The 23,067-nt window shown below is 55.7% G+C and overlaps 6 protein-coding genes across 6 annotated transcripts; 5 read left to right on the forward strand and 1 right to left on the reverse strand.

Annotated features, from left to right (window-relative positions):
* Nucleotides 1-2,937: 2,937 nt before the first annotated feature.
* Nucleotides 2,938-5,239, forward strand: CGCS363_v010837 (uncharacterized protein; the record flags this gene model as incomplete). The annotated part of the gene is made up of 2 exons (XM_036642686.1): nucleotides 2,938-3,951; nucleotides 4,004-5,239. The coding sequence occupies 2 exons, from the start codon at nucleotides 2,938-2,940 to the stop codon at nucleotides 5,237-5,239; spliced, it is 2,250 nt and encodes a 749-aa protein (XP_036491724.1).
* A 1,037-nt stretch (nucleotides 5,240-6,276) lies between these two features.
* Nucleotides 6,277-7,327, forward strand: CGCS363_v010838 (Oxidoreductase BOA17; the record flags this gene model as incomplete). Its single annotated transcript, XM_036642687.1, has 3 exons — nucleotides 6,277-6,590; nucleotides 6,679-6,860; nucleotides 6,930-7,327. 3 exons carry the CDS (start codon nucleotides 6,277-6,279, stop codon nucleotides 7,325-7,327), a joined length of 894 nt encoding a protein of 297 aa, XP_036491730.1.
* Nucleotides 7,328-7,506: 179 nt separating this feature from the next.
* On the reverse strand, nucleotides 7,507-9,095 carry HRT3 (F-box protein HRT3; the record flags this gene model as incomplete). The annotated part of the gene is made up of 2 exons (XM_036642688.1): nucleotides 7,507-8,646; nucleotides 8,703-9,095. The coding sequence occupies 2 exons, from the start codon at nucleotides 9,093-9,095 to the stop codon at nucleotides 7,507-7,509; spliced, it is 1,533 nt and encodes a 510-aa protein (XP_036491731.1).
* A 659-nt stretch (nucleotides 9,096-9,754) lies between these two features.
* slc25a40 (Solute carrier family 25 member 40) lies at nucleotides 9,755-11,120 on the forward strand (the record flags this gene model as incomplete). Its single annotated transcript, XM_036642689.1, has 2 exons — nucleotides 9,755-9,938; nucleotides 9,997-11,120. The coding sequence occupies 2 exons, from the start codon at nucleotides 9,755-9,757 to the stop codon at nucleotides 11,118-11,120; spliced, it is 1,308 nt and encodes a 435-aa protein (XP_036492399.1).
* A 931-nt stretch (nucleotides 11,121-12,051) lies between these two features.
* On the forward strand, nucleotides 12,052-13,195 carry ung1 (Uracil-DNA glycosylase; the record flags this gene model as incomplete). Its single annotated transcript, XM_036642690.1, has 2 exons — nucleotides 12,052-12,440; nucleotides 12,502-13,195. The coding sequence occupies 2 exons, from the start codon at nucleotides 12,052-12,054 to the stop codon at nucleotides 13,193-13,195; spliced, it is 1,083 nt and encodes a 360-aa protein (XP_036492398.1).
* A 5,802-nt stretch (nucleotides 13,196-18,997) lies between these two features.
* Nucleotides 18,998-22,421, forward strand: MSB1 (Morphogenesis-related protein MSB1; the record flags this gene model as incomplete). Its single annotated transcript, XM_036642691.1, has 6 exons — nucleotides 18,998-19,187; nucleotides 19,288-19,433; nucleotides 19,483-19,576; nucleotides 19,639-19,867; nucleotides 19,917-22,255; nucleotides 22,312-22,421. The coding sequence occupies 6 exons, from the start codon at nucleotides 18,998-19,000 to the stop codon at nucleotides 22,419-22,421; spliced, it is 3,108 nt and encodes a 1,035-aa protein (XP_036492397.1).
* Between the last annotated feature and the right edge of the window lie 646 nt (nucleotides 22,422-23,067).

Raw genomic sequence — 23,067 nt, forward strand, 5'->3', positions numbered from 1 at the left:
AGTGCCCGTCATACGCCGCCAACTGTCGCGCCGGTGACTTCTGCCGTAGGTGGTGGCTGACGACAGCCTGGGTCGTCTGGCTTGGCGCGCATGCAAGAGTCTGCATGTCGCGATTACTGCGTCAATGGCGGCCAGTTTTTGTGTATCCTGGCTCAGTTGAGTGGATATTCGTGCATCGATCGCATACGGTACTTTGTTTGGCAAGGCCATCAACCGAGTATCTCCAGTCCCGTCTGCTGAGGAGCATGCGTGAGCGAGCAAGCGCAGCGCCGTAAATGCGCAGAACCTTGTGACAGGAGGATGAATGATACCCTGAGTCCGGTACCGATCCTCGGGCCTAGCTAGGTTGGTGGTTGCAGGCAGAGGATGCCACGACGGGCATCCCACGGGCATCCAAGGTCTGCCCATACGGGCACAGAGGCTCCCATCCCACTGCAAGTAAGGGAAGTGGGCGGAGTGTGCAGGTCGTCTGGCGGCGGCGGCAAGTAACGCGACTGGAAAGTTCAAAGTCAGAGTCACAGGAAGTCAGAGTCAGTCCGAACGTCCGTCAGCATGTGTGTGTTCTGGTCTGGATTCGTGAGTGCCTACCTTAGGTACCTTAGGTAGGTATGAATGGATACTGACTACCTTACATAGCACATGAGAGATCTTGTCGGTTGTTCGAGCGTCGCGGCGTGCCTGAAGCTAAAGAGTCCAGGGCCGAAGACGGCTCTCCGGCGGAGACGTGAGCTGCTGGAGCTGGAGCTGGGCTGGCCTGGGTTGGTGTGCTTGCCTGGGTGAAAGTGGAGGGTTGCGAGAGGGGCGTGGGACCCTGGGCTCCTGGGAAGAAAAAAAGACACTGAGGTGGTTCACGGCGTCGGGGCCCCTGCAACAGGGTGAGCGTCGGGTGGTTCTGGGCCCTTTCCCTTTTGCCATGTCTTTCCCCGTTTTGTTCAGGGGTTCAGGGCCCCAAAAGACGCTAAGGTGGAAAAGAGGAATGGCGACAGGGGTTGGAGAACGATTCAAGGGGGGCCGGCGGGTGCATGCTGGGTCCTTCCTTTCTTCCTGTTGTTCAGCGCCTTTTTTTGCCATTCCATTTGGGGAGCCATGCGCGGCCAGGAGACAGGAGGCGACGGACGGGGCAATGAGAGTCGAGCCAATGGTCTGATATTAAACGAATTAGTTGATCAAGATATATGAAGTTGGGCAGACCACACGGAGAGCATCGGTCGGTGCTGTTGGTCAAGTATCCGTACACGGGTGCTCGTATCTGCCCGTACCTATCTACCGTGCCTTACCGCACCTTACCTACCTTAGGTACCTAAGGTAAGGTAGGTATGGTAGGTGGTGTAGCTAACCTTGCCTTGCCTTGCCCAATGGAAGCCATTGAAGTTGAAGCCAAAGAAAGGGAAGCAAAAAGAGAGAGGGAAAAAAAAAAAAAAAAAAAAAAAAGCAGAGACGCACAAAGCAAGGAGTCTCGGCGCGTCTATGCGACTGGCCAATTCCCAACCTGTGTTCGTCCCCACAGTCCCAGCGGCGGTCACAGGTGTCACTGCAATCCGACAGTTAGGCTCCATCTTTGACTCGAATGTTGCTTCCTTTTTTCTTGCGCGACGCGGGCAATCTGAGGCCCAGACAGGCGACAGGCGACAGACAGCAAACCTACCTACCTACCTTACCTTACCTTAAGGTACCGTACCTGCCATTTGCCGATGTGCCTAGGTAAGGTAGCTAGCGACAGCGGCATGCAGGTAGGTACTGCAAGGACTACGAGGTTAGAACTTACCTAGCACAGGAAGGCAAGGCAGGTGGGTGGCATCAAATGTACGTACCGGCCGCGAAGTGACAGTACCCTGCCTGGGTCCTTCCTTGCGCCGCACAGTAGCTCCCGGCATTCAGGCCATTCTTTCATTCAATTCAGTGGAGGAGAGGACCGTCTGGCCAGGGCATGGGATGGGATGGGATGGGTGATGGAGGGGGGCGCATCCCATCCACCTCCCATCCCATCCACCCCGTCCACGTCCATGTCCACGTCCACGTCCCCAACCCATCTTATCCCGTCCCATCAATCAATCGATCCATCCCTCCTTCGGCCGGCCAGCAAGCCAGACAAACGGATAGACAGACAGACAGCTTCTTTTTCGGCTGCGCGTTGCGGCTACTTTCCCCCATCATACTTCCCCGAAAGCGCATCCTTCCGACGCCTTGCCTTACCTTACAACCTTCGCCTCAACTCTTCTCTCTCTCTCATTTTTGTTTTCTTTTTCCACTCTCCCCCCCGTTCGCTCGCTCGCTCGCTCCTCCTCGGCCCTGACTGAGCACCGTCAACCCTTCGCCTCTTATCTGGAATGCTCTCTGCTTCCCTCCCCGCCATCCTCTCTTCCTCCGCCTAAACCTTCGGCTCCGTCGTCATCGCTTGGCCTGTCCCGACTGGACTCTTCTCTTCGCTTCCCAACCTAACCCTTTATTCGTAATACTAATATTATCCCACCTCACTATAATCTATACCTTACCCTGTCGGGCCTGACCTTGCCTTACCTTACCTTGCCCTCCCTCCTTACTCACCCGCCCTTTTTCACCACAACGACGACCCCGGACCTATTCTTATTCGCCCTTCTCGCGACCCCCCTCCTTCAACCAGGGACTCTCCTGCCTGTCATGTCTATGTGCGACTGTTGAACACGACGACCTGGACTTCTTCAACGCGGCTCCCACCCAGCTGCACAACGACCTTCTCTCTTTTCGCCCACCACAAACTAAACCAACATCCGACCGGTGCTTCGATAAGCGCCAGCGTCGCACAGGGTTTGATCGCTCCAAATTCGCCCATTCGCCCTGCCGCGCCTTGCACGACTCCCATTCGTACTCGGTGCGTCCTGTCAAACGGCTGCGGCGGTCGTCACACACCAGATGGTCTCTGCAGTCTGTCAGTAGGTACCGAGACACACCTTGTACACCATGGCTACCTCGACCGGTCTCCCGCGCATGTCCTTCGGGGCCAGCAAGTCACTCGACCTTTCTCTGGACCTGCCCATTGTCCTTTTGCCTCCAACAGACGACCCGCCTTCGCCAATTGACGAGAGCGACGACGAGGATGATCAGAGGACACCCACAACCGCAACGATCCCACAGATTCCTGAGCGAAGCATACGCCGCGACAACAATGAGTCTCCGACACTCGGCAGCCCCAAGGTCCCGCGCCATCCTATCCCCTCTATGCAATCTGCTTTCAACGAGTCCTTCCTCGAAGTCGCTGATGGCAACCCCGCCGCCAAGCCAAAGTTGAAGACTGCTGACGCAAAGATCCGTCGCGAAGAGCTCATAAGCCAGGAGCGCGAAGATGACCTCCCCGACATGCTCTGGCGTTTCCGTCCTGGCCAGCAGCAGCACGAGCTTCACAAGCTCATGGCTCAAATATCATTTGGCGTCTACTTACTGCTCAATGGCATGGCCAACAGCGCTGCTCAAGTAGTTAGCATTCTCCAGGGACACATTGATGAAGTGGACGAGTTTCTTGAGGTTGTCATGGAGGATTTTGAACAGGCTTCCAAAGACTTGAAGGAGAGGATAGACTATCTGCGCTTGCCGATGGAAAATCTGGAAGTGTTTGAGAAGCTGTTGGAGGACCGTAATTTTCGACTGGAAATTGTTCAAGGGAACGAAAAGATTGAGCACATTGTCGCCCGCACCAACATCCAGCTTGAGCAATACGACAAGGATGTACAGCATGGCTTAGCTGCGACGAAGGAGTTTGCCATTTACCTAGCCCAACAAAACGCCGGCACATGGCGCCAAGATCGACCAGATGTCGTCGACATTTACGCCGCCATGAAGGGCAACACGGAGGGCTGGTATAACGCATTTGTTGAGTTGCAGGCTCAAGGGAAGGAACTGAACGCCCTGGTTATCAGGCTTGGCAAAATGGTGGCGGAGATGAGCAGGAAGGCTGGTGAAGTCAGCAGGAGAACTTGGGTGAGTGACAACGAAATGATTAGGACGAAGTTGAGAGCTAACGAGGACGCAGGCGAGCATCCCACCATTCACTTTGCCGATTCAAGGACCTCGAACCGATGAGGCCTCACTCAACTCCCCGCCGGCTTCTCCCCCTTCTCTCAGGAGCGCAAAACGATCAACGCTTCGCGCCAACAGCGTCAGTGGCTCCATGTCCACCGGAAGATCAAGCTCAAATCCAAGTTATTTCGAAATTCCTGTACAAAGGCCGTCTCCAGCGGCTTCGCCAGACCGACAATCCACGCGCACAGCTCAGACATCGCAAACAAATAGGAGCATCCATACTGCTAGAAGTACGCACACTAGCAGAAGCAACCACACGACCAGCAGCTCTCGAACGACCGGCAGCTTCCACACTACTCACAGCAACCATACTGCTCCCAGTTCGCATTCGGTTCACAGCTCAGTACATAGCACACACAAAGTTACACCGAAGCTGACCTTGGAGACGCCTGATGGTCCGTCAGGGTCTTTCGAACCCGAAGAAGTCGAAGTCGCCATTGACGACGCTCCGCTCTATATCCTGCAGCCTCGGACATATACGCCTCAGCCCCCAGAACCTCTACCCTCGCCTATGGTGACTGAGTCACCCAAACCTGAGCCGCAACGAGAGGCCCCCGTACCAACAAAGAAGACCTCGCTCCGACAACGAGTCTCGCTCAAGACAACGCCTCCGGAGTCCATTCAAATCCCTCCCCCCGCTACAGACCTACACCACTCCCATGCCGAGAGAGAATCGCCCCGGCAATACCAGGCTCCCGATTCAGCGTACGGCTCAGATATCGATCAACGACCGCGCTATCACAACACCAATGAGCTGTCTCCGCAGGTGCAGCAACCGCCAGTACTGCCTTCTCCTCGGTCTGAGCACCAATTTTACCGCCCGGTGCAGGCAAGCCCGCATTCTCCTCTGCAGCAAAGGCCCCTTACGGCTGGTGCGCAACCTCGGTCTCCGTATGCTCAATCTGGGTACTATCCCTCCCACCAGAGGAACGCACCCTCCCGCTTGGGTGGCGCAAGTATGTTGAGTACCGTCACGACTATGACTTACGATTCTCAAGCCACGGCTAGCGGTGAGAAGCGACTGAAAAAGAAGCGCAGTGCATTCGGCTGGTTGAAGAAGGCATTCTCTCTCGATGAGGAAGAGCGGATGGCATACGAACAGCGGAGGCAGCAACAAACGCCGAATATGTACTACGATGCCAGAAGCCCCAAGTTCTTGGACGGCAAGAGAGTGACACCGCGCTGAGACGGTGCCTGGTGGCCATATGGCCCGGCCTCACACCGACAACATGGAGCCTGGAGGCTCTCTCTCCGTCAGCTTGTGGTACGCTGTGGTCCGGTGCATTTCCTAAACTTGCCCTATTGCGTGTCTTTACCCAGCCTTGGCATAAAGTGCGACATTGATACCCGGGGCGTCCACTGATCATTTACCATTGCATTTATGCGCGTCCATCACACTCGCTACTGCCCCATGCAACCACCTTGTTTGCAAGGAACCATCAGTATCCAGCATTTTCTTTTACATTTCTACATGTGTATTGCTTAGGAAAAGGAACTCACAACTTGGGAAGGGAAGCACTGAACACTGTCATCCTGCCAGGTGTTGGGGCGTTTTGCAATAAGGGAGCGAACTGTTTATTTTCTGATGCATTTGAAAAGCCTGGCTACCTTTTTCTTGTGCCCATGATTGGGCCGTAATGTACGATTCGATGAGAATCCGAGAAAACAACGGCCAGAAAATCCTCGGCCCACTATAGATAAAAGATCTTCCGTGGTACGGGTTCTTGATTGACATACGTCTCCGTGCTTGCCTGATAGGTGCATGTTGCTTGCGGAACCTCGTAAGCCATGTTTTACACGAAAACATGACTGCGTATCCAAAGTGTGGAACAGACAATTCCCGCACGCCTTTCTGCGCCTTAGATTAAGAACGATACATTCTTTAATAGGCTAAGGCTCTGGCCCATGGGACCCTTTCGCCTCCGTTAACTATAAAAGGCAAATGCAAGTACTCGAGTCGGTACAACTGCTGATTCTCACCTTTCGTCTTCTAATGAGGGTCATGTTTTAGCGGAAAGTAGGACGAAAGTGGATATTGTTTGCGTGTGATTTATCGTTGGTGGCATGCCAGTGCAGACAAACATGACTGGGGTGGCGTTGCTATCACCACCAGCACGAGCTTACACCGGATGGTCTTTAAGATCTGCTTCCTCCATTCTCTCGTTCCTATCCCTGAAGGATGAGAACCTTGGCCTGCATCTCTCTCTGTCTGTTCGTGATACCATGGCTACAGGCGCAGAAGCAACGAGAGTACCCAAGACCTGGTTCATCACAGGCTGCTCGAGCGGCTTCGGCGAGATCCTCGTCAGGAGACTATGCGCCGAGGGGGAGAACGTCATCGCCACGGGCCGCCAGGCCGACGTCAAGCTCGCGCATCTCAAGGATACCGGCGCGAAGGTCATGGACCTGGACGTGTCGGCTTCTGAGATCGCCATTCGGGAGACGGTTGAGCAGGCGTGGGCGGCGTTCCCCGGCGGCGTCGATGTTGTGGTGAACAATGCGGGATATGTGCTCTCTGGGTTGGTTGAGGAGTTGACGTGAGTTTTGTTCGTTCTGTACATGACCTTGGGGCGTGGGGGGAGTTGCAATGGAATGGATGAGGCTGATGAATGAGAGAGGGAACAGGCAAGAACAGATGGAGGAGTGCTTCCGCACGAATTTCCACGGGCCGCTGAACATCGCGCGTGCGTTTCTCCCGTTACTAAGGGAGAGGGGAACGGGGACGCTGGTGTTTCTCAGCTCGCAGGCCGCGTGGCACGTCGACATCTCTGCCGGGGCGTACTGCGCCAGCAAGTTTGCGTTATCAGGTGCGGACCTTTCCCTTCCTGTATCTCATAACACTGTTGGAACTCTCTGAGAACATTGTGCTAACCAAGGGGGTAACCCCGAGCTAGCCGCCGTCGAGACACTCGCGCAAGAGCTCGCGATCCTGGCGCCGGGCTTGAAGGTCCTCATGGTCGAGCCGGGATACTTCCGCACGAGGGTGTTTGTCAAGCTCGCGCACATCCCGCTGCGGATCCCAGAGTTTGCGGGCTTCAATGCGGGTTGTGTGGAGCAGGGAGCCAAGATTTACGGGACGGAGCCCGGGGATCCGGAGAAGGCTGTTGAGCGGATGGTGGAGCTTGTCCGGGGCGAGGGGATGGCCGCGGGGCGGGAGGTGCCGCTGAGGGTTCCGTTGGGGACAGATGGATGGGGGAGGATCAAGAAGAAGTGTGAAGATATGGTCAAGGTTTGTGAGGATTGGGAGGATGTTGCAAAGAGCACGGATTGGTAAAGTTGTGGATGGGCTGTTACTTTGGTGCCAGTCAAGCTCAGGCCCGTGAAGTCGCATTTCTGATTGATGGTTTCAAAAGAGAGCCGTCTATGCTATATATATCCTGATGAAGTATTAAGAAAAGATCAATACTGATGAGAGCACAAGCATCTGATTGTATTCATCTATGGCGAGTCAACTCACTGCCCAACGCCGTAGCTCTTAACCCTGCTGAAATAGAAGGGCTTATCGTTCTTCAGGGCGAACTCGCCCCAGTCATCCGTTAGCTTGTTATAGCTATAGAAGCCCTTCCAAACTAGCTTCGTGTTCCGCGCCCCCTTACCAGCGTTTCGCATCGACATGTCCATCCTGTACATGTACTTGGGAGCGACTCCCTCCGTCTCGACGAAGAGGTCACCTTCTGTCTCACCCAGAGGTGCATCGGGGTGGTCTAAAGCTGACGACAACCGCCAGCGTCCCTTCAGGGCGTCCTGCATAAGTATAGAAGGGAGATGAGCTGCGTTGCCACCGACGTGCTGCTCCAGGTGGCTTTTGGTCATGTAGTGCACGACGTCGCCCGGCTCGGCGGTGGTGAGTAGGCTGATGACTGTACCGTCGCGGAAGAAGCGTAGGTAGCGGTAATATGTGACGATGTGAACAGGACTGTTCCAGGTAATCTGGTTCGCGTTGGCTCCACCAGCGCGGATGTAGTTCACCGTGGAGATGTAGCACCCGTTGAAGCGAATGCGAGGTCGGTGCCGCCAAAGCTTCAGCCACGACGAGGAATACAGTTCCGGTAAGAGAACAAGAGTTGTTGCTTCCTTCTCTTCTTCACGATGTTGGTTGAGCTCCTCCATGCTGACAAAGTCTGTGTCTTCGATTTCCTCCGCCGTGCCCAGGGGCTCCCACGAGATGCCCTTCTGCCAGTGGTAATGCATTCCAGCAAAACCGAACTCGGTGCCCATTGCGATGCGACGCCAGATGGACTGCTCCGTGGCGACAATGTAGGCGAAACGCTTGCAAACGAGAGACAGGCGCACGTAATCGCCAACATCAAGAACAGCCAGGTCCTTGAAAATGTGGACTAGAATTTCCTCGGGTAGTTCGGCGATGGGGCAAGGAGGCGCCGGGTCTCCCTCCACTGGAGGAGGAGCTGCTGCCACAGAGAGACCTGAGAAGCTCGCGATGAGCTCACTCATAGTCTGCTGCTGCGTCTCTGCTGACTTATCGGCCGCACTTGAGGTGGCGGCTGGCGTGGCTGACGTTGCGGTCTGCACAGGCTTCCCCACAGCTGCAGGGAAATGCTTTTTCCTGTAGGCCAAATCCACACGGTTGTCCATCTTTATAGAGGTGTTAGATATAATCACTCGCACATGAGAGCCAGACTGTTACTCACCCGGAAAGCCTTTCGATAGAGCTTTAAGCTATCGCCCAAATTACCAATCGCCTCCTTCTCCACCGCCTCTTCAAAGTGATCCAAGGCCGAGACCAGCTCCTTGGCCTTTGGTGGCTCCGGCTGATCCAAAGTCCTCCCCGAAGACGACGGAGGTGCCGGCTCATCGAATGTCAACGCACGAGCATATTCTTCATCCTCTTCAATCTGGGACTTCTTCGCTGTTGTAGTTCTGGAACTTTCAGGGGCCACAATCGCCTTGGACGATGAGGGCACGGCTTTCTTTGAGTGAGATCCGCGCGGCTCTGGAACCGACTTCTTGGACTGAAGCTCCGTCTTCCATTGTTGGCGGAAAGACTCCAGCTCGGAGTCGAGCTTTGGCGGGTTATCTTCCATGGTAAGGTGCTTGTGGGTTGCTCAGGAAAACCTGAGCTCTGGAGCAAATGCTAATTCTATAATAATGTCATGAGGGTCGACTGAAAAATAAAGAAAAAGTTGTGCGATGGAGTTGAAAGCTTGGTTGGCCAAGGTGGTTGAAGATGTACCTATTTAAGAAATGAGATGTAGTTGAGGCCGACCACTCATCATCGACTCTGCGTTGTAAGCACGCACGCCGACAACTGGAGTCATCCGGCGTCAGCTCCACCGGGCTGGTGCTTATCGGTGACATTTAGTGCAGGTGTGGAACATCGGAGGCACCACCCGATGTCGAGCCAATCATACCCCATTTTCGGTTAGTGACGTCCTGAGCTCGGCTCGGCCAGGCAAGGTACGTGCCCCAACGCCACCCATCTCATTATCTCCGGCCCAAAATTTTTGGGGAAGAAGGACGATGACGGCCGGACTCTGGCAAACGGGGTAAGGTCCATCTCGCCCATCTCCCCCTGCTCGAGCGAAAAAGCTCACGAAAGCTTGTCTTCCCCTCATCCGTCTTTTCTCCTACGACACGACTCACAACTCTTTGGCCTTATACGACGTTATACAGCACTTGCGACCGGATGGGAACTTCCTCTTTCTCCAGCTCCGATCTCTCCGACCATGCAACTTGGTCCGCGATGACTACCATACACCAGGCTACCGGCGGCCAGGACCACGACAGATTCGACCCGGATGACTCCTTCGCCATGGCGCGCATGATTCCAGGCAAGGACAATGGTCCAGGAGGCGGTGACGAGGACATCAGCGCGTCTCAAAAGATGATCTCGGCCATGTCGGGCAGTCTGTTGACGTCGCTTCTCGGTAAGTACAGCTTTTGCATATCAATTCAGTCGCCTTCCGCTAACGCGGCTCACCACAGTTACGCCGCTCGATGTTGTACGAGTTCGATGGCAGTCCCAAACCGTCACCCCGCCTTCGGTAGACTTTTCCAAGCTTGCGATGACGACCAACACCCTGAAGACCTTTAATCGAGAGACGCTCGGAGTTACTGCCTGCTGCAGGGAGGTCTTCTTCATGAACGGCAACTCTGAGCTGTGCATAGCCATGCCCAAAGGGGAGGGCGCCGCGACCGCAGTGGCGGCCGATTGTGCCGTCGAGGAGGTGGAGCGAAAGACAATCAGCTCGACCATGGACGGACTCAGGAAGATTGCGCGCAACGAGGGGTTCACCAGCCTGTGGCGGGGTCTGTCTCCGACGTTACTCATGACGATTCCGGGAAACATCATCTACTTCACCGGCTACGACTACCTGCGATACAACAAGAAGAGCCCGATCGCACAAAGGCTCAACGACGACACCGCTCCCCTTGTCGCCGGCTCCGGAGCTCGCATCCTTGCCGCCGCCGCCGTCAGCCCGATCGAGCTGTTCCGCACCAGAATGCAAGCCAGCACCGGAAACTCTGCAACAGGCCACCTTGCCAACACGTTCCGAGGCATCAAGGACATGGTCAACGCCAGCGGCTACAGCGCGTTGTGGAGGGGCCTGACCTTGACGTTGTGGAGGGATGTGCCCTTCTCGGGTATCTACTGGTGGGGGTACGAGACGATCCGGGGAAAGCTGACGGACCTGCGCGAGACCCGCCGTGGCCGAACGCTGGACGTCAGGGGTTCTCGGACACAGGCGCGCCGTAGATCGCAAAGCCAGGAGAACCATACGGAAACCCTGACGGATAGCTTCATCGCCGGTGCTGTGTCTGGTGGATTCGCATCGATTGTGACGATGCCGTTCGACGTGGGCAAGACGAGGACTCAAGTCTACCGCGACTCCCCCAACGCCGCCAAGATGGCTGCAGCTGAACAAGGCACAATGATTCGCCTGCTCTGGCACATATTTTCGACCGAAGGTATCCAGGGCCTCTGGAAGGGATGGATTCCCCGCACTCTGAAGGTTGCCCCGGCCTGCGCCATCATGATCAGCAGCTACGAAGTCGGCAAGCGAGTGTTCAGGAGCGTTAATGAGAAGTCGAGGCGGGACATGGACTGAAGACACAGCATCACCACTCTTTCCCTTTCAATGCATTGTTGGGCGTTAAAACGGCGGGCTGCTATTAATGAACCGGAAGGAAAAGAATCCGGGCCTGGAGTTGCACGCCAAACGACACGCAGATGTCGTGGTCTGGGTTTATTAGACATGGGAAAACCAAAAACTTGTACTATGTAGCGAAAGATGTAATGATAGTCCCCCACAACACGACTTTTTTGTCTTTTGATGTGTTTAAGCTTTTGATGCCAAGTTGGACGAGAATTCGCTTGACGAACACCAAGATGACAGGATGCACCGTCCAATGACACCCTCCCGATGCCGCGTCGGACGCCTATGAAGTCACCACTTCGTCCCAAACAACGCCCATCTCAGGGGGAACATGCGGGTGCCGCCGAGCCAACCTAAGCTGGGGGCGCTGCAGGGCTGCAGCTCCCACGCAGCTCCCCCGCGCCCCTACCAACCACTAAAACTCGTGGCAGGACGCGCCTGAAAGAGCGGGCCACCGGGGGTTTTCGCGTAAATGACTTCCTTTTTTTTTCTTTGCTCTTACCGGTAGCGCGTCGCCCCACGCGACACTGGACGGTCCGCAGACCGGCACTTTCAGCTTTGGCCAGGCAAAGAATTCTACTACGACGTCCGGCACGCCAACCTCACCTCTTCTTCTCTAGCCGCTCTTCCCCTTCCGATTGACCTCGCCATTATCCATTTCTTCTCTTGTGAACTTCCATCTATGCCCCAACTTTGATTTACGAACCCATTGACGACAGCTGACGCCTTCACGACCACCCACACACATCTCACCACGATTACCCGCCTACGCCTCCGCCTGCCCTTCCAGCTGCCAGTTCTAGTCCGCCCTCGCCCAGATCAAGGGGCACTCCACATCACCACTTTCTCCAAAAAGCCGTCCTCCTTCCCCACAAAGACCAACATGTCGACCCTCAAGCGCAAGGCCGGCACGCTGTCATCCGCGGACAGCAAGAAACCCAAGCAGGACGGCAGTATCATGTCCTTCTTCGGCGCCCCGAAACCGGTTGCCAAGGGTTCCGCCGCCGCAGGGAGCGGCAACGGCGCTGTGGCTGCAGCCGCCGCCGCCGATACGCCGGCTCCCAAGTTCGACAAGGAGAAGTGGGTCGCCGGACTGACGGCCGAGCAGAAGGAGCTGCTCCAGCTCGAGATCGACACTTTGCACGAGAGCTGGCTGGCACACCTCAAGGATGAGGTCACGAGCAAGGAGTTCCTCGACCTCAAGAGGTTCTTGAACAGGGAAACTAGTGCAGGAAGGAAGTGGTTTCCTCCAAAGGAGGATGTGTACTCTTGGTCCGTTCCCCAATTCCACTGCCCCAGCGCACTGAATACGTGTATGCTAACACAGCTTCAGGTCCCGCCATACCCCCTTCAACAACGTCAAAGTCGTCATCGTCGGCCAAGACCCCTACCACAACCACAATCAAGCCCACGGCCTCGCCTTCTCCGTCCGCCCCCCGACCCCGGCCCCTCCTTCGCTCAAAAACATGTACATCGCCCTCAGGAAGGACTACCCGAGCTTCAGCCCGCCTCCCAAGAACGGCGGCCTGCTGACCCCGTGGGCGGACCGCGGCGTGCTCATGCTCAACACCTGCCTGACGGTCCGCGCGCACGAGGCCAACTCGCACTCGAACCGCGGCTGGGAGCGCTTCACGCAAAAGGTCATTGACCTCGTCGCGCAGAAGCGCTCTCGCGGCGTCGTCTACATGGCGTGGGGCACGCCCGCCGGCAAGCGCGTCGTCAAGATTGACGCCAAGAAGCATCTCATTCTCAAGAGCGTGCACCCTAGCCCGCTGAGTGCGTCGAGGGGCTTCTTTGACTGCGGACACTTCCGCAAGGCCAACGACTGGCTTGTCGAGCGTTACGGCGCTGGCGCCGAGATTGACTGGGACCTGAGCGGGGCCAAGAAGGTTGAGGCCCCGGCCCCGGCCCCGGCTGAGAAGAAGGAGGAGGACGACGACGATGAAGTCGACGAGGACGCCATGGCGGCTATGGCGGCTGCGGCGGAGGAAGAGGCCGAGACGAAGGCCTCGCCCAAGAAGGAGTAATACTTTGGGGGAGAAGACGGTCGTTGGGCCGACTTGCATATGGTTGTCCCCGACGACACGCTTGCTATGTCTGGGCCATCTTCTAGGAATGGCCCGGATCATGACTTGTTTTACTAGATGATAAAGCCTGCTGTTGGCATATGAAGAATCACGTATAGATGCATGCCGGGATTGGCCTAAGGTACGAGACGATGGTGTTTGGATGGCTCAGGAGAAAATTGAAAGAATACCATGATTGGAAAATTCATTGAACCACAGATTGTGACCATACGGGTGGTCCCCAAGAATTTTGCCTTCTCAGTGGCTGTCGAGCCAGTTCTACTGTAGCGATACTGGGTGTGTACGGACGACCGATCCATCGCATTGGGATTTATATCTGTAGACGTCGGAAACCAAGTCAAGGCCCAACCCGAAGAGCCATGTTCTTCATCAGTGTCGCTGCTTGTCCTGGCACAGCTTTTATGACGCTCGCTGCCTGAGATATCCAAAGGCAGTGCTACAGCATCCGTACTATGCTAGCCTCTTACACTCATGAGGCAGTGCTCGGAACTGGGCATATCCGTCGCGACGTTTACTTGGGCTCGCGTATCACGGGCTCGCATGGAGCAGGCTTTGAGGTGACCACCGCTAGTTCCTCCGAAGAAATCTCTCGCTCTCACTTGCAGTGAGATATGTTTCCGGGCCAATCGTCAACACTTTCTCATGGTGAGCTTCTGAGTTGACAAAGTCGGACGGGCCTCCGGGATCCCGGGACCCACTTCACGGTCCCGATTCCGGTGCCGCCCGGGCCGGACGCAAGGACGGAAACCTAGTGCGACCGATTACGCAATGCTGGTGCTCAGGCAGGTGAAAGTGTCTCGCAGGTTCATCTTAATCGTTTCTCGAGCGATTGGTCAATGTGCGATTTTCCTTGTTCCCTCAGCGAGAGCGCACCTTTTCGCCCTACATTCCGTCGAAATTGTTCTTGCAAGCCAGACGGGTTTGATATTCCAATTACCTTATATTGTGCGTTGCAGAAGTTGAAGCGCGTTCCGCGGGTCACATGCCATCTCACAACCATGATGAGTCTAAATGACGGACAACTTGCTTATGTCATTTAAACAGGGAATTTAAGGGTCTTGTCACGTTCGGGGAAGCCATTGGGTTGGTTGCAGCGCCATGCCACCGGGACTTTATGCCGGTAAGTCAAAAAAGAGACATGCAGCGGTAGTTGGCATGCTGAGATTCGGGTGGTGCAGTGGCAGCCGCTGGCGTAGCGGTCGAAGGGTTCATGTTCGCCGCAGCTATGGAGGGAAAGCTGGAGGATTGGCGACGTTTCTGTGTAAGACACCGGCGGCTCGTCTCCCCAATTAGAGCCAAGACCCATAGAAGACATCGTCCGATAATTGAGTTGGTCATTCGGTGGAGTATGGACAGACATTTCTGACGTTGATCGATCGGTAGTGCAGCCAGGGTTTTTTTTTTTTTTTTTTTTTTTTTTTTTTTTTTTTTTTTTTTTTTTTTTGGTAAACCAGACAAACCGGGAAGAAGTTTCGCATCTGATCTGGCCAGTCAAGACGCCGGGATCAGACGCGCAGAGGCAAGCAGGTCCTTGAGCCCCCAAGCCCCCCTTGGAGGTGCGTTCATGCGGCCCTGGCACGACCGATTTGAATGTGCGAGAGGAGGCACAGAAAATAAACGGGAGGCTCGAGCGCCGTCGCATTCGCCGATGAATGGTTTGAGGGAGCCCATGGCACCTTGGAGTGCCAATCCGTGGCATCTGCCAGCTCGCTTCCGTGTCGTATCCTGTCAGTGGCATCATGGTGATCTGTCACCCTCAGCGGTACCGATTGTACATCCGCCGAGGAGAAGTCTCCGGACGGAGAAAAGAGCGGTAGCGAGATTTCATCGGCGCGACATCTGCTGGGGCCTAGAGGGTCAGTGACGCGCACGATGAGCCGAAATGCAAGTAACCAGAGAGCTGCTGCCCGTCAAGCCTGATAGCACTTTGTGGTGGGTGCCAGCACACGCCGATCAAGCGCACAGAACACAGCCAATGACTTGTTCCATCGGGGTGCTCGGCTCTGTGGATGTGAAGAAAGCCGGCTGTGAATGGTGGATGGGAGTAGCGACGAGGATGTGCTGGCAACGGCCAACTCATGCACGGCGAAGCGACTTCCCTTACGCAGGAGAATTGTCGTCTTATTGTTGGCAAATCCCGGTGTGCTGGGAGCTGGCGAGTCGCTTTAGATTGGGTGTCAGAGGCAGATTGTTCTGAGTAAGAAGGCTCCTCAGGGCGGCCGAAGTGGCGTCCTGCCCGGACCGTTGGCGGCGCTGAGTTGGGGGTTTCCCACATCGCTCTCGGGCCATTGAGGCGGCACGGCGGTGCCCCAGACTCATGGTTTCTTTCTCGGATGTCGCTTCGAGGCTTGCTATTTCTTTCTGGGACAATTGGATTCCTCCAAGGTCGTTGACATGAGCATGTTGCCGCGTCCTGTGGCTTGCCGGGGAGTGGGGCAGACGGGCGGGCGCCGGAAGCCAAAGTAACCTGGCGGCAGGTTCACATTCGAGACGCGTCTCGTCGTGTTAGTGGTCATCATGCTATGCCTTGTTGCTTTCCCAGCTGAGGATGCTGCGAGACATGAGCTCAATGAGGGTGCTACAAAAATGCGGTAGAATTTACGCCGTGATAAGTCCGTACCTGGGTATGTCGGATGTTCCTGATATGAACACTGGCCGCGGGGAATGGACCGGAGGCGATTATGTACAGCGACCGTGGAAGATGAAGCGATGTCAATGGAACGATAGACTGGACCTGTTGAGGTCGTGTTAGTGTTGGACCGAGCACCGAAAGCGAAAACACTGAGGGGCGACGTGAGGCATCGCGCTTTCCTTTGGGCTGAGCTGCAGGCGACGAGACAAAATCATGGTCGTGTGTACACCCTCCAAGCCCAAGGTATTATGCACAGCTGCAAGGTGATGTGTACTTGGATGGTGATGAAGAGGGCGGTTTTGTCGCTTTGCATCTCGGGATCGCAACGCTGCTGGATCTTGGTGGGAAGTGAGGGACGAGTCAACGAAGGTCCGAAACGAGACAGGGTCCACCCCCACTGCCAATTGGATAGCTAGCAATGCTCCTCCTGGCGGCAGGGCCGCTGGGTGGGTTAGAATGAGGTAAGGGCCCAGAGATGATGAGCGGCAGCGACAGGACCACAATGCACCACTTGAGAAGTAGGAGGAGACGGCGGTAGTGGTGTGGTGGATTGTGGTGCTGGGTGTGGTACCGTGGTGCCTTACGGGGAAGGGAGGGGGGCAGGCCGGACCAACAGGGTGCCCTGCTCTCAATGGCTGAACGTTTTGATGGTGGATGATGAAATGAATGAAGACAACCTGAGTCCTGAGCCTGGACTGGACCGCACCGCCTTCCATCTCATTAATTGCAATTCTTGCTGCTCCCGACTAGCATCCCTCTGCTCCCTTCCAGATGCAACGGCCGGAGCAAAGCAGCCTGTAAGACTTGGACAAGAGACGCGAAAGACTCGTTCAGATTCAAGTTCAGCCCAACACCCAGCGCCGACCGGAACTAGCGGGTACAGGGGCTCAAATAAGGTGCACTCGACAGATGGGATGTCCACGCTTGCCCATACCAAGCACCGCGCATCAGAGACAGCTTGTCTCAAGCCATCCATGGTCAACAGCAAATGGACTTCACCTCACCTCGTCTCGTCTCGTGTATACATAGTAAAGCCAGAGGAATGCTATGTACCTCATCTCTGGGAGCGGAGGAGCTGAACAAGTTCAAGTCCGACTCAACGAGGTGGATGGCCAAAGTAGAGATACAGATCCAGATACCCGACGTGCTCTTAACGCATCGCATGGTGCCCAAGTGGTGATGGATGTTAACCTTCTTTAACCTTGTCGATGACAGCATGCCCACGCGAGATGAAGGAGTCTGCATTCCCGTCGTCTCTTTGAGTGGTTGATAAGCAGCTACTGGCTCCCTCTCTGCTCGTCCAGTGTGGCCGCCGAGGCTGGTACTGACGCCGGAACTGCTCCATCGTCTCTTTCGTCTGAGGTTTTCCTTGCCGGGGCATTGGCATTGCATCTGCATTACACACACCTTCTTATCCCGGATGCATGGAAGTAACTCATGTTGAGACTTGCGCGGCCGGCCCTGTTCTGGATTCTGGATTCTGGATTCTCTGCCGAGTCGTCATTGCCATCAACACCACCCGTCCGCCTCTTGTGAGTCGTCCGGGCGCGGCGACGCTCCCACCGTCTTCTACGCCCATACTAACATCGTCGCCTGAGATCTTAGTCTGCACCTTGCAGCCCCGAATTCTTTAGCTCCCCCACTACTCACGAGCACCTTCCTTGCCTGCTTCTCCGCCCAGCTGCACATCGGACTCCATCGACTGGTCGAGATTGTAGCGAGCGTGCGGTACGGAGTACGGTGCGGTGCGGTGCGGTACAGAGCGGTACGGTGCCTGACTTGATTACCTGCCCAAGGTCAAGGTCGAGGTCTCGAGAGATCACCCGCACCTCAACTTGCAAGCCTCGTTCCATCAGCGGCGGGCGGTCTTGTGGCCCTGTAGGCTGTGGCACTCAGCCAGGGTCCTCTATCCAGCGATCTAATTTCATTTCAGGGCCTGCCTGCCCCTCCTCCTCCCACCATTGTGTGTTGTGCCTGATCCTTAGGTGCCACTAGCATCACCCGAGAACCTGCCCTCGGTCGAGAGGTCAAACAACGGCCCAGAGAACTTGCGAGCCTACCATACGCCGCCAAAAGCCCCTCAAAAAAGATCCCAGTGGAGGCTGCTGCTGCTGCTGCTGCTGTTGTTGCTGCTGCCGCCGCCTTTTGCTGCACACCACCGCTGCAGTCACCACTTGCACGCAGCACTGCTGCACCTCTGCACGGAGCACAGAGTCCCACGACCCACACCCGCGACCCACGGACTGGAAGCCTCCCCTAAACCGCTGCATTGCCGCTATCCCCTATTCGGCTGCCACCTCAGGGTCGCCCTCAGGTACCCGTCTGCTGTGACCGTCACACAAAAGATACTTCAGTCCACAGAGACGCAGACAGGGGAGCCAGATCAAAAACAGAAGGAAAAAAAATACAGCAAGCAAAAGCAAAGAGAGAAAAAAAAAAAGAGACAAGCACCAGCAGGAAGAGCGCGGGAGCCAAGCCTCCAGGGGACCCCCCCAAATATTACCATTTCCCGCTTTCTCCAATTAATAGCCCGCCGCTTGTTCGCCCGCCCCTGAACCCAAGAAAGAGAGAGAGAGAAAGAGAGTGAAGCTGCCTCTTTCTTTCGGTTCTTGCCCAAGCAGCCCGGCAGTCAACACCACAACCACACCTTTTTCCTTTCTCCTCCTCTCGCTTTCCCTTGCTGGAGAATTACTTTCGTTTCTTAGAATCTCGGTTCTTTCCCCATATACCCTCGAGTCTCTTTCTGTATTCCCTTTCGCCGCAATCTCCTAGCGGAGTGTCTGCGTGGGGAACTGCACCAACGCCGTATTATTGACTTTCGACAAACGCGCAACACCGTCCTCCGTCGACGATACCTACTCCTCCTCGCCCCCCTATCGCGCATCTTTCGCGACTCCCCCACCAATTCCCACTACCCGAGGCGAGGCGAATCCGCAACCTTGATCATCTTGGCTCCCCGTGTCTCAGATCCCTTTAACGGTCTCCGACCCCTCGTCGACGCAGCAGCCACGACGACTTCGTCGACCTCTCCGTCCGCTCTTCGAATGCCGCGCGCCTCCCCCCGCTTCAACAAACAGTCGTCTTCTTGAAGGCGATTCCTTACCGCAAAAATGCCTAGCCTGTTTTCCCGCCTCAAGGGCAAAGACGGTGCGACCAAGAAGAAGAAGGGCGCGAACTTCGATGCTGCCGACCATCTCCCCGCGAAGCCACGATGGGACGACGCTTATACACGAAAGACGGTCGAACCCGAGGAGATTCAGGACCTGATCAGACGCTGCACTGAGGAGCTCAAGGCTCGAGGTACGACCTTCTTGCATATCTTGCATGTGCACGCATCAATCTTTGTGCCCAATGCGACCTATCGCGACTGCAAAACTGACATGCTTCCTTCCGTCTCTAGCTCTGGACCACCCTTTCCTGCTCCTTCCATTCCGTCCCACCTCGGACCCTAGTGCTGTCCGTACCTTCATCCGCCATTTCTTCGATGGCAATCAACCGCTTCGCGGCGAGTTCTTGTCCCAAGAGCTTCGCATGACCGAACCCATGGTATGTGTCTTGAGAATGAGGTCCCCTGGGTCGTGCTAACACCATCGAGGTCATTGCCGGCGTTGTAAAATGGTGTTGGAGCAGATTGCCGGGTGGTGTTGTTGGTTGGGATGCGTATGAATTGTTCAAAGTTGGCGAGCAAGGTAAGTCGCACACAAGGATCAGCCACCCCGTGCCATACGACAGTGGCTCATGCGCCTTCCAGATTCGAACATGGCGAGAGACTCGTTCAAGACATTCATCCCCCTCAGTGTCGACAACGGCGCCCGATCATGTATCATTTTCGACTTCTTCGACCTTCTTTCCGCGATTGCAGCTCATGGAAAGATGAACGGTTTGGGTGGCCGCAAGCTCTCTCGTATGGGTGCATGGTGGGCGTTTGAGCACAAAGATACGGGCAGCGGCTTTGAGGGTGGCTATAAGTCGTGGGCGAGGTGAGTATAAAATTTGCAATCGCGAATCGTCAGCGCTAACATGTTGCAGCGCCGCCGATGCTACGAGCCATCTGTTCTTCGCATACCTCAGGTCGCTAGCTCCCCAGAAGCCTTCCCAAGGCAGCATCTCCATGTTGCCCATGTCACTACAGAAGCTCTTGCAGGAAACCGAGTACCCCCCTCAGAAGCCCTCGCTGATGCAGTCATCTACCTACAAGGTGGTCATGATTGTCGACGCAGTTTCCCCCACGCCTTTCGCCCTTTTGAGGAGGGCAAACCATTTCCAGTATCGTGACGAAGATCGAGCTCTGCGAGAGTTTTCCGAGTACGAGGATCCCGTCAAGGCCCTTACCGAAGAGTGCCGCCGTGTCTTGAAGGCGATTTCTTCGGCCAACCAGTCCCAAGTGTCTAGCTCCAAGCACTCCACCAGCTTGCGCGATGCCTCCTGGTCACGTTTCGAAGACATTGGCTTTACCAGTGCTCTTGAGGATGAGGACGATGACGAGGAAGCGGCCGCCGCCGCTCGCAAGCCGCAGGGCTTGAGGACGACACCGGCATCTGGAAACGTTGGTCTTGGCCGACCAACCACACCGTCTTGGGCAGACTTCCTGTCATCGGGCTTCGTTGATGACAACCCGAACAACCCGAACATGCTTTTGCCGCCCGATAAGGTGCTGCCGCCAATTGAGACAGCTGTCCGCCAACGAAGTTCTCAATCCCACAACCCTAGACTCGAATCGGATCGTCTGGAGCCCGGTGAATTGGCAAGCATAGCACGCTTCGACCTGGATGAAGCGTTCTGGTGGGTCTGGATGAGCAGTCTTGCTCCTGAGGAGACTCCGGAAAGAAAGTCAGCCTTCGGCCGGTGTGCCGTCATCGAGACGGCAATTCGGTCTGGAAGATGGCTCGTCATGGAAGAGATGGTGGCCGGAGCTGCCCCTGAACCTCAAGAAGGCGCCTACATTGCTGAAAAGAAGGGCTTTTTCAGCTGGACCAGACGTAACAAGGGCGTCAACCGCCGCAAGTCGACTGGAAAGCACGCCTTGGAGAAGGGAAGCAAGAAGGAGGACCCAAATGTCAGCAAGTCGAGCATTGGTCCAGATCAACAAGCTCGCATCCAGGCAGCTGCCGCACAGCTCCAGGCGCGTCAGCAACAGGAGCAACAACTGAAGCAGCAGCAAATACTTGCAGCCCGCCGAGGACGCAATGATGCATCGGCCATGGAGAAGACTACTAGTGTGATGACTCTCCAGCCCGATATCATGAAGCAAGCTTCTCCGGCAATGAAATGGGCAAACAAATACGACAAGGAGGCGATTCGGGAGGCCTATCTCGCAAATAACACTGCTGGTCGCGGTATCGGAGTTTCCACAATGCAGAGAAATGGAAGCCACGGCCAAAACGAGTACACGAACGGCCATGCCAACGGTGACGAGCTTCGTCCTGAAGTTCCGGAAAAGTCACCTTCTTTACAGCCTCAGCCTTCGCCATTGACCATGAACTCGCCAGGCATCCCCCGAACACCCTCGCCGCTGCCGTCCCAACACAACGACGAACCGCCCGCGCCCATCGAGAGGGATACTGAGACACCGAGTGGTCTCCAGCCCGCCGAACGATTCGACTCAGGCGGACGAAGCTCGCCGATGCCCCCGCCGAAGGACTCTTTCGACCAGGGCCGCGAAAACATGTTCACGCCGGAACCGGACACCAGCCCCAAGGACAAGAAGCAGAAGAAGCTTCACAAGGAAAAGACTGGCGGTGGCGGCCTGCGAAAGCTGTTTGGTCGTAACAAGAACCGGAACTCCAAGCTCCCTGAGAACGCCGCCGCGGATGTGAACGGTATGCTTCAGCGCGAAACAGCAACTCCCGAACCGCCAAGACACGCTCCGTCTCCCGTTCCCCAGCCCACTGCCACTGAGTCCAACCTTCCCACACCAACACCTATCGAGGCTTACGCCACGCCGATGGAGGCGCCTCAGCCAGCCCCTGTTGAGACCCAAGCTCACGAGCCGCAGTATGAGCCGTCGGTTGATGAATCGCTCTCTCGCATCGATACCGAGGACGCCAACGAGGCTCACACCGAATTTTCCCGTTTCGATCAGGGTCCCCTCCAGGAGCAGCCCGCGTTCGTGCCCGACGATTCCGATGATGATGACGCGGCTCCTCCCCCCATCGCGAGACACAAGACGCCCGAACCGCCTGCGAAGATGTCCCCCGTCTCCCCCGTGTCCCCGACTGATGGGTCCCGAAGCCCCCAGGCGCAGGATCGGTGGGCGCAGATCCGCAAGAACGCTGCAGAGCGTGCGGCCCAGCGCCAGAGCGAAGAGCAGAGCCGGGGTGGATACAGCAAGACCACTGATGGTGACGACGATACCAGCGGAGAAGAGAGTAAGTGCATTCATGTTACCGGACATCCAATCACCAGCCAACTGACACCACTGCAGCAATCGAGTCTCGCGTCGCACGCATCAAGGCACGGGTTGCGGAGCTCACGGGTAACATGGAGAACTCCACCGCCCCGGGCGCTCGCACGCCTCCTCCCATCCGCCGATAGATTGACGGGCCGATAAGAGGCCGAACGATTTGATTTTCAGTTTACTGCGATTCTTTGAATGACTCCAGCATCGCCACCCCCATGACGAGAAAAGCACCATTTCTTCCGGTCTCTAATTCTTCGAGATGAAAACGGATGTCTCCGGCTTCACCGGATCCCTGGCCGGATCTAGGCTTCTCAGTAATTAGTCGCTAATATCTTGTCTGCTGTTTCTTATTTTTTACGTTGCGGGTTGTTACACACAGAAGATGATACCACTAGAACAGCAAGCCGGTACGCACAATTTTCAATGGCAGTTTTTCAACTTTTTCTATTTCAACTTCTCCGCATTGGCGACTAGAAACTGAGAGTCCGGAGGGGAACGGAGCGTTGTCGAACGACGTGGGGGAATCAGTTCGATGCAGTCGTAATTCATTTTTGTCTTCCTCCATCAATGAAGCTAGTTTTGTGTGCCAAACGAAAAGCGCGAGTGAAGTCCGTCATCAGGATATAACAAATTTACCCTTGATGCACACGACACAACATTTTTCGTCCGAGTAGCCCACGTGTGAGAGTATGCATACAGGCCCTAGTTCACGATCAGTGTTCCGAGAGAGCCTCTGCAGCTCGGCTTGCGCTTACAATTCTAGTCAGAACAAATGTCCAT

Source organism: Colletotrichum siamense (assembly GCF_013390195.1).
Source record: "Colletotrichum siamense strain Cg363 chromosome Unknown KSG_Cg363_contig07, whole genome shotgun sequence".
Classification (NCBI taxonomy): domain Eukaryota; kingdom Fungi; phylum Ascomycota; class Sordariomycetes; order Glomerellales; family Glomerellaceae; genus Colletotrichum; species Colletotrichum siamense.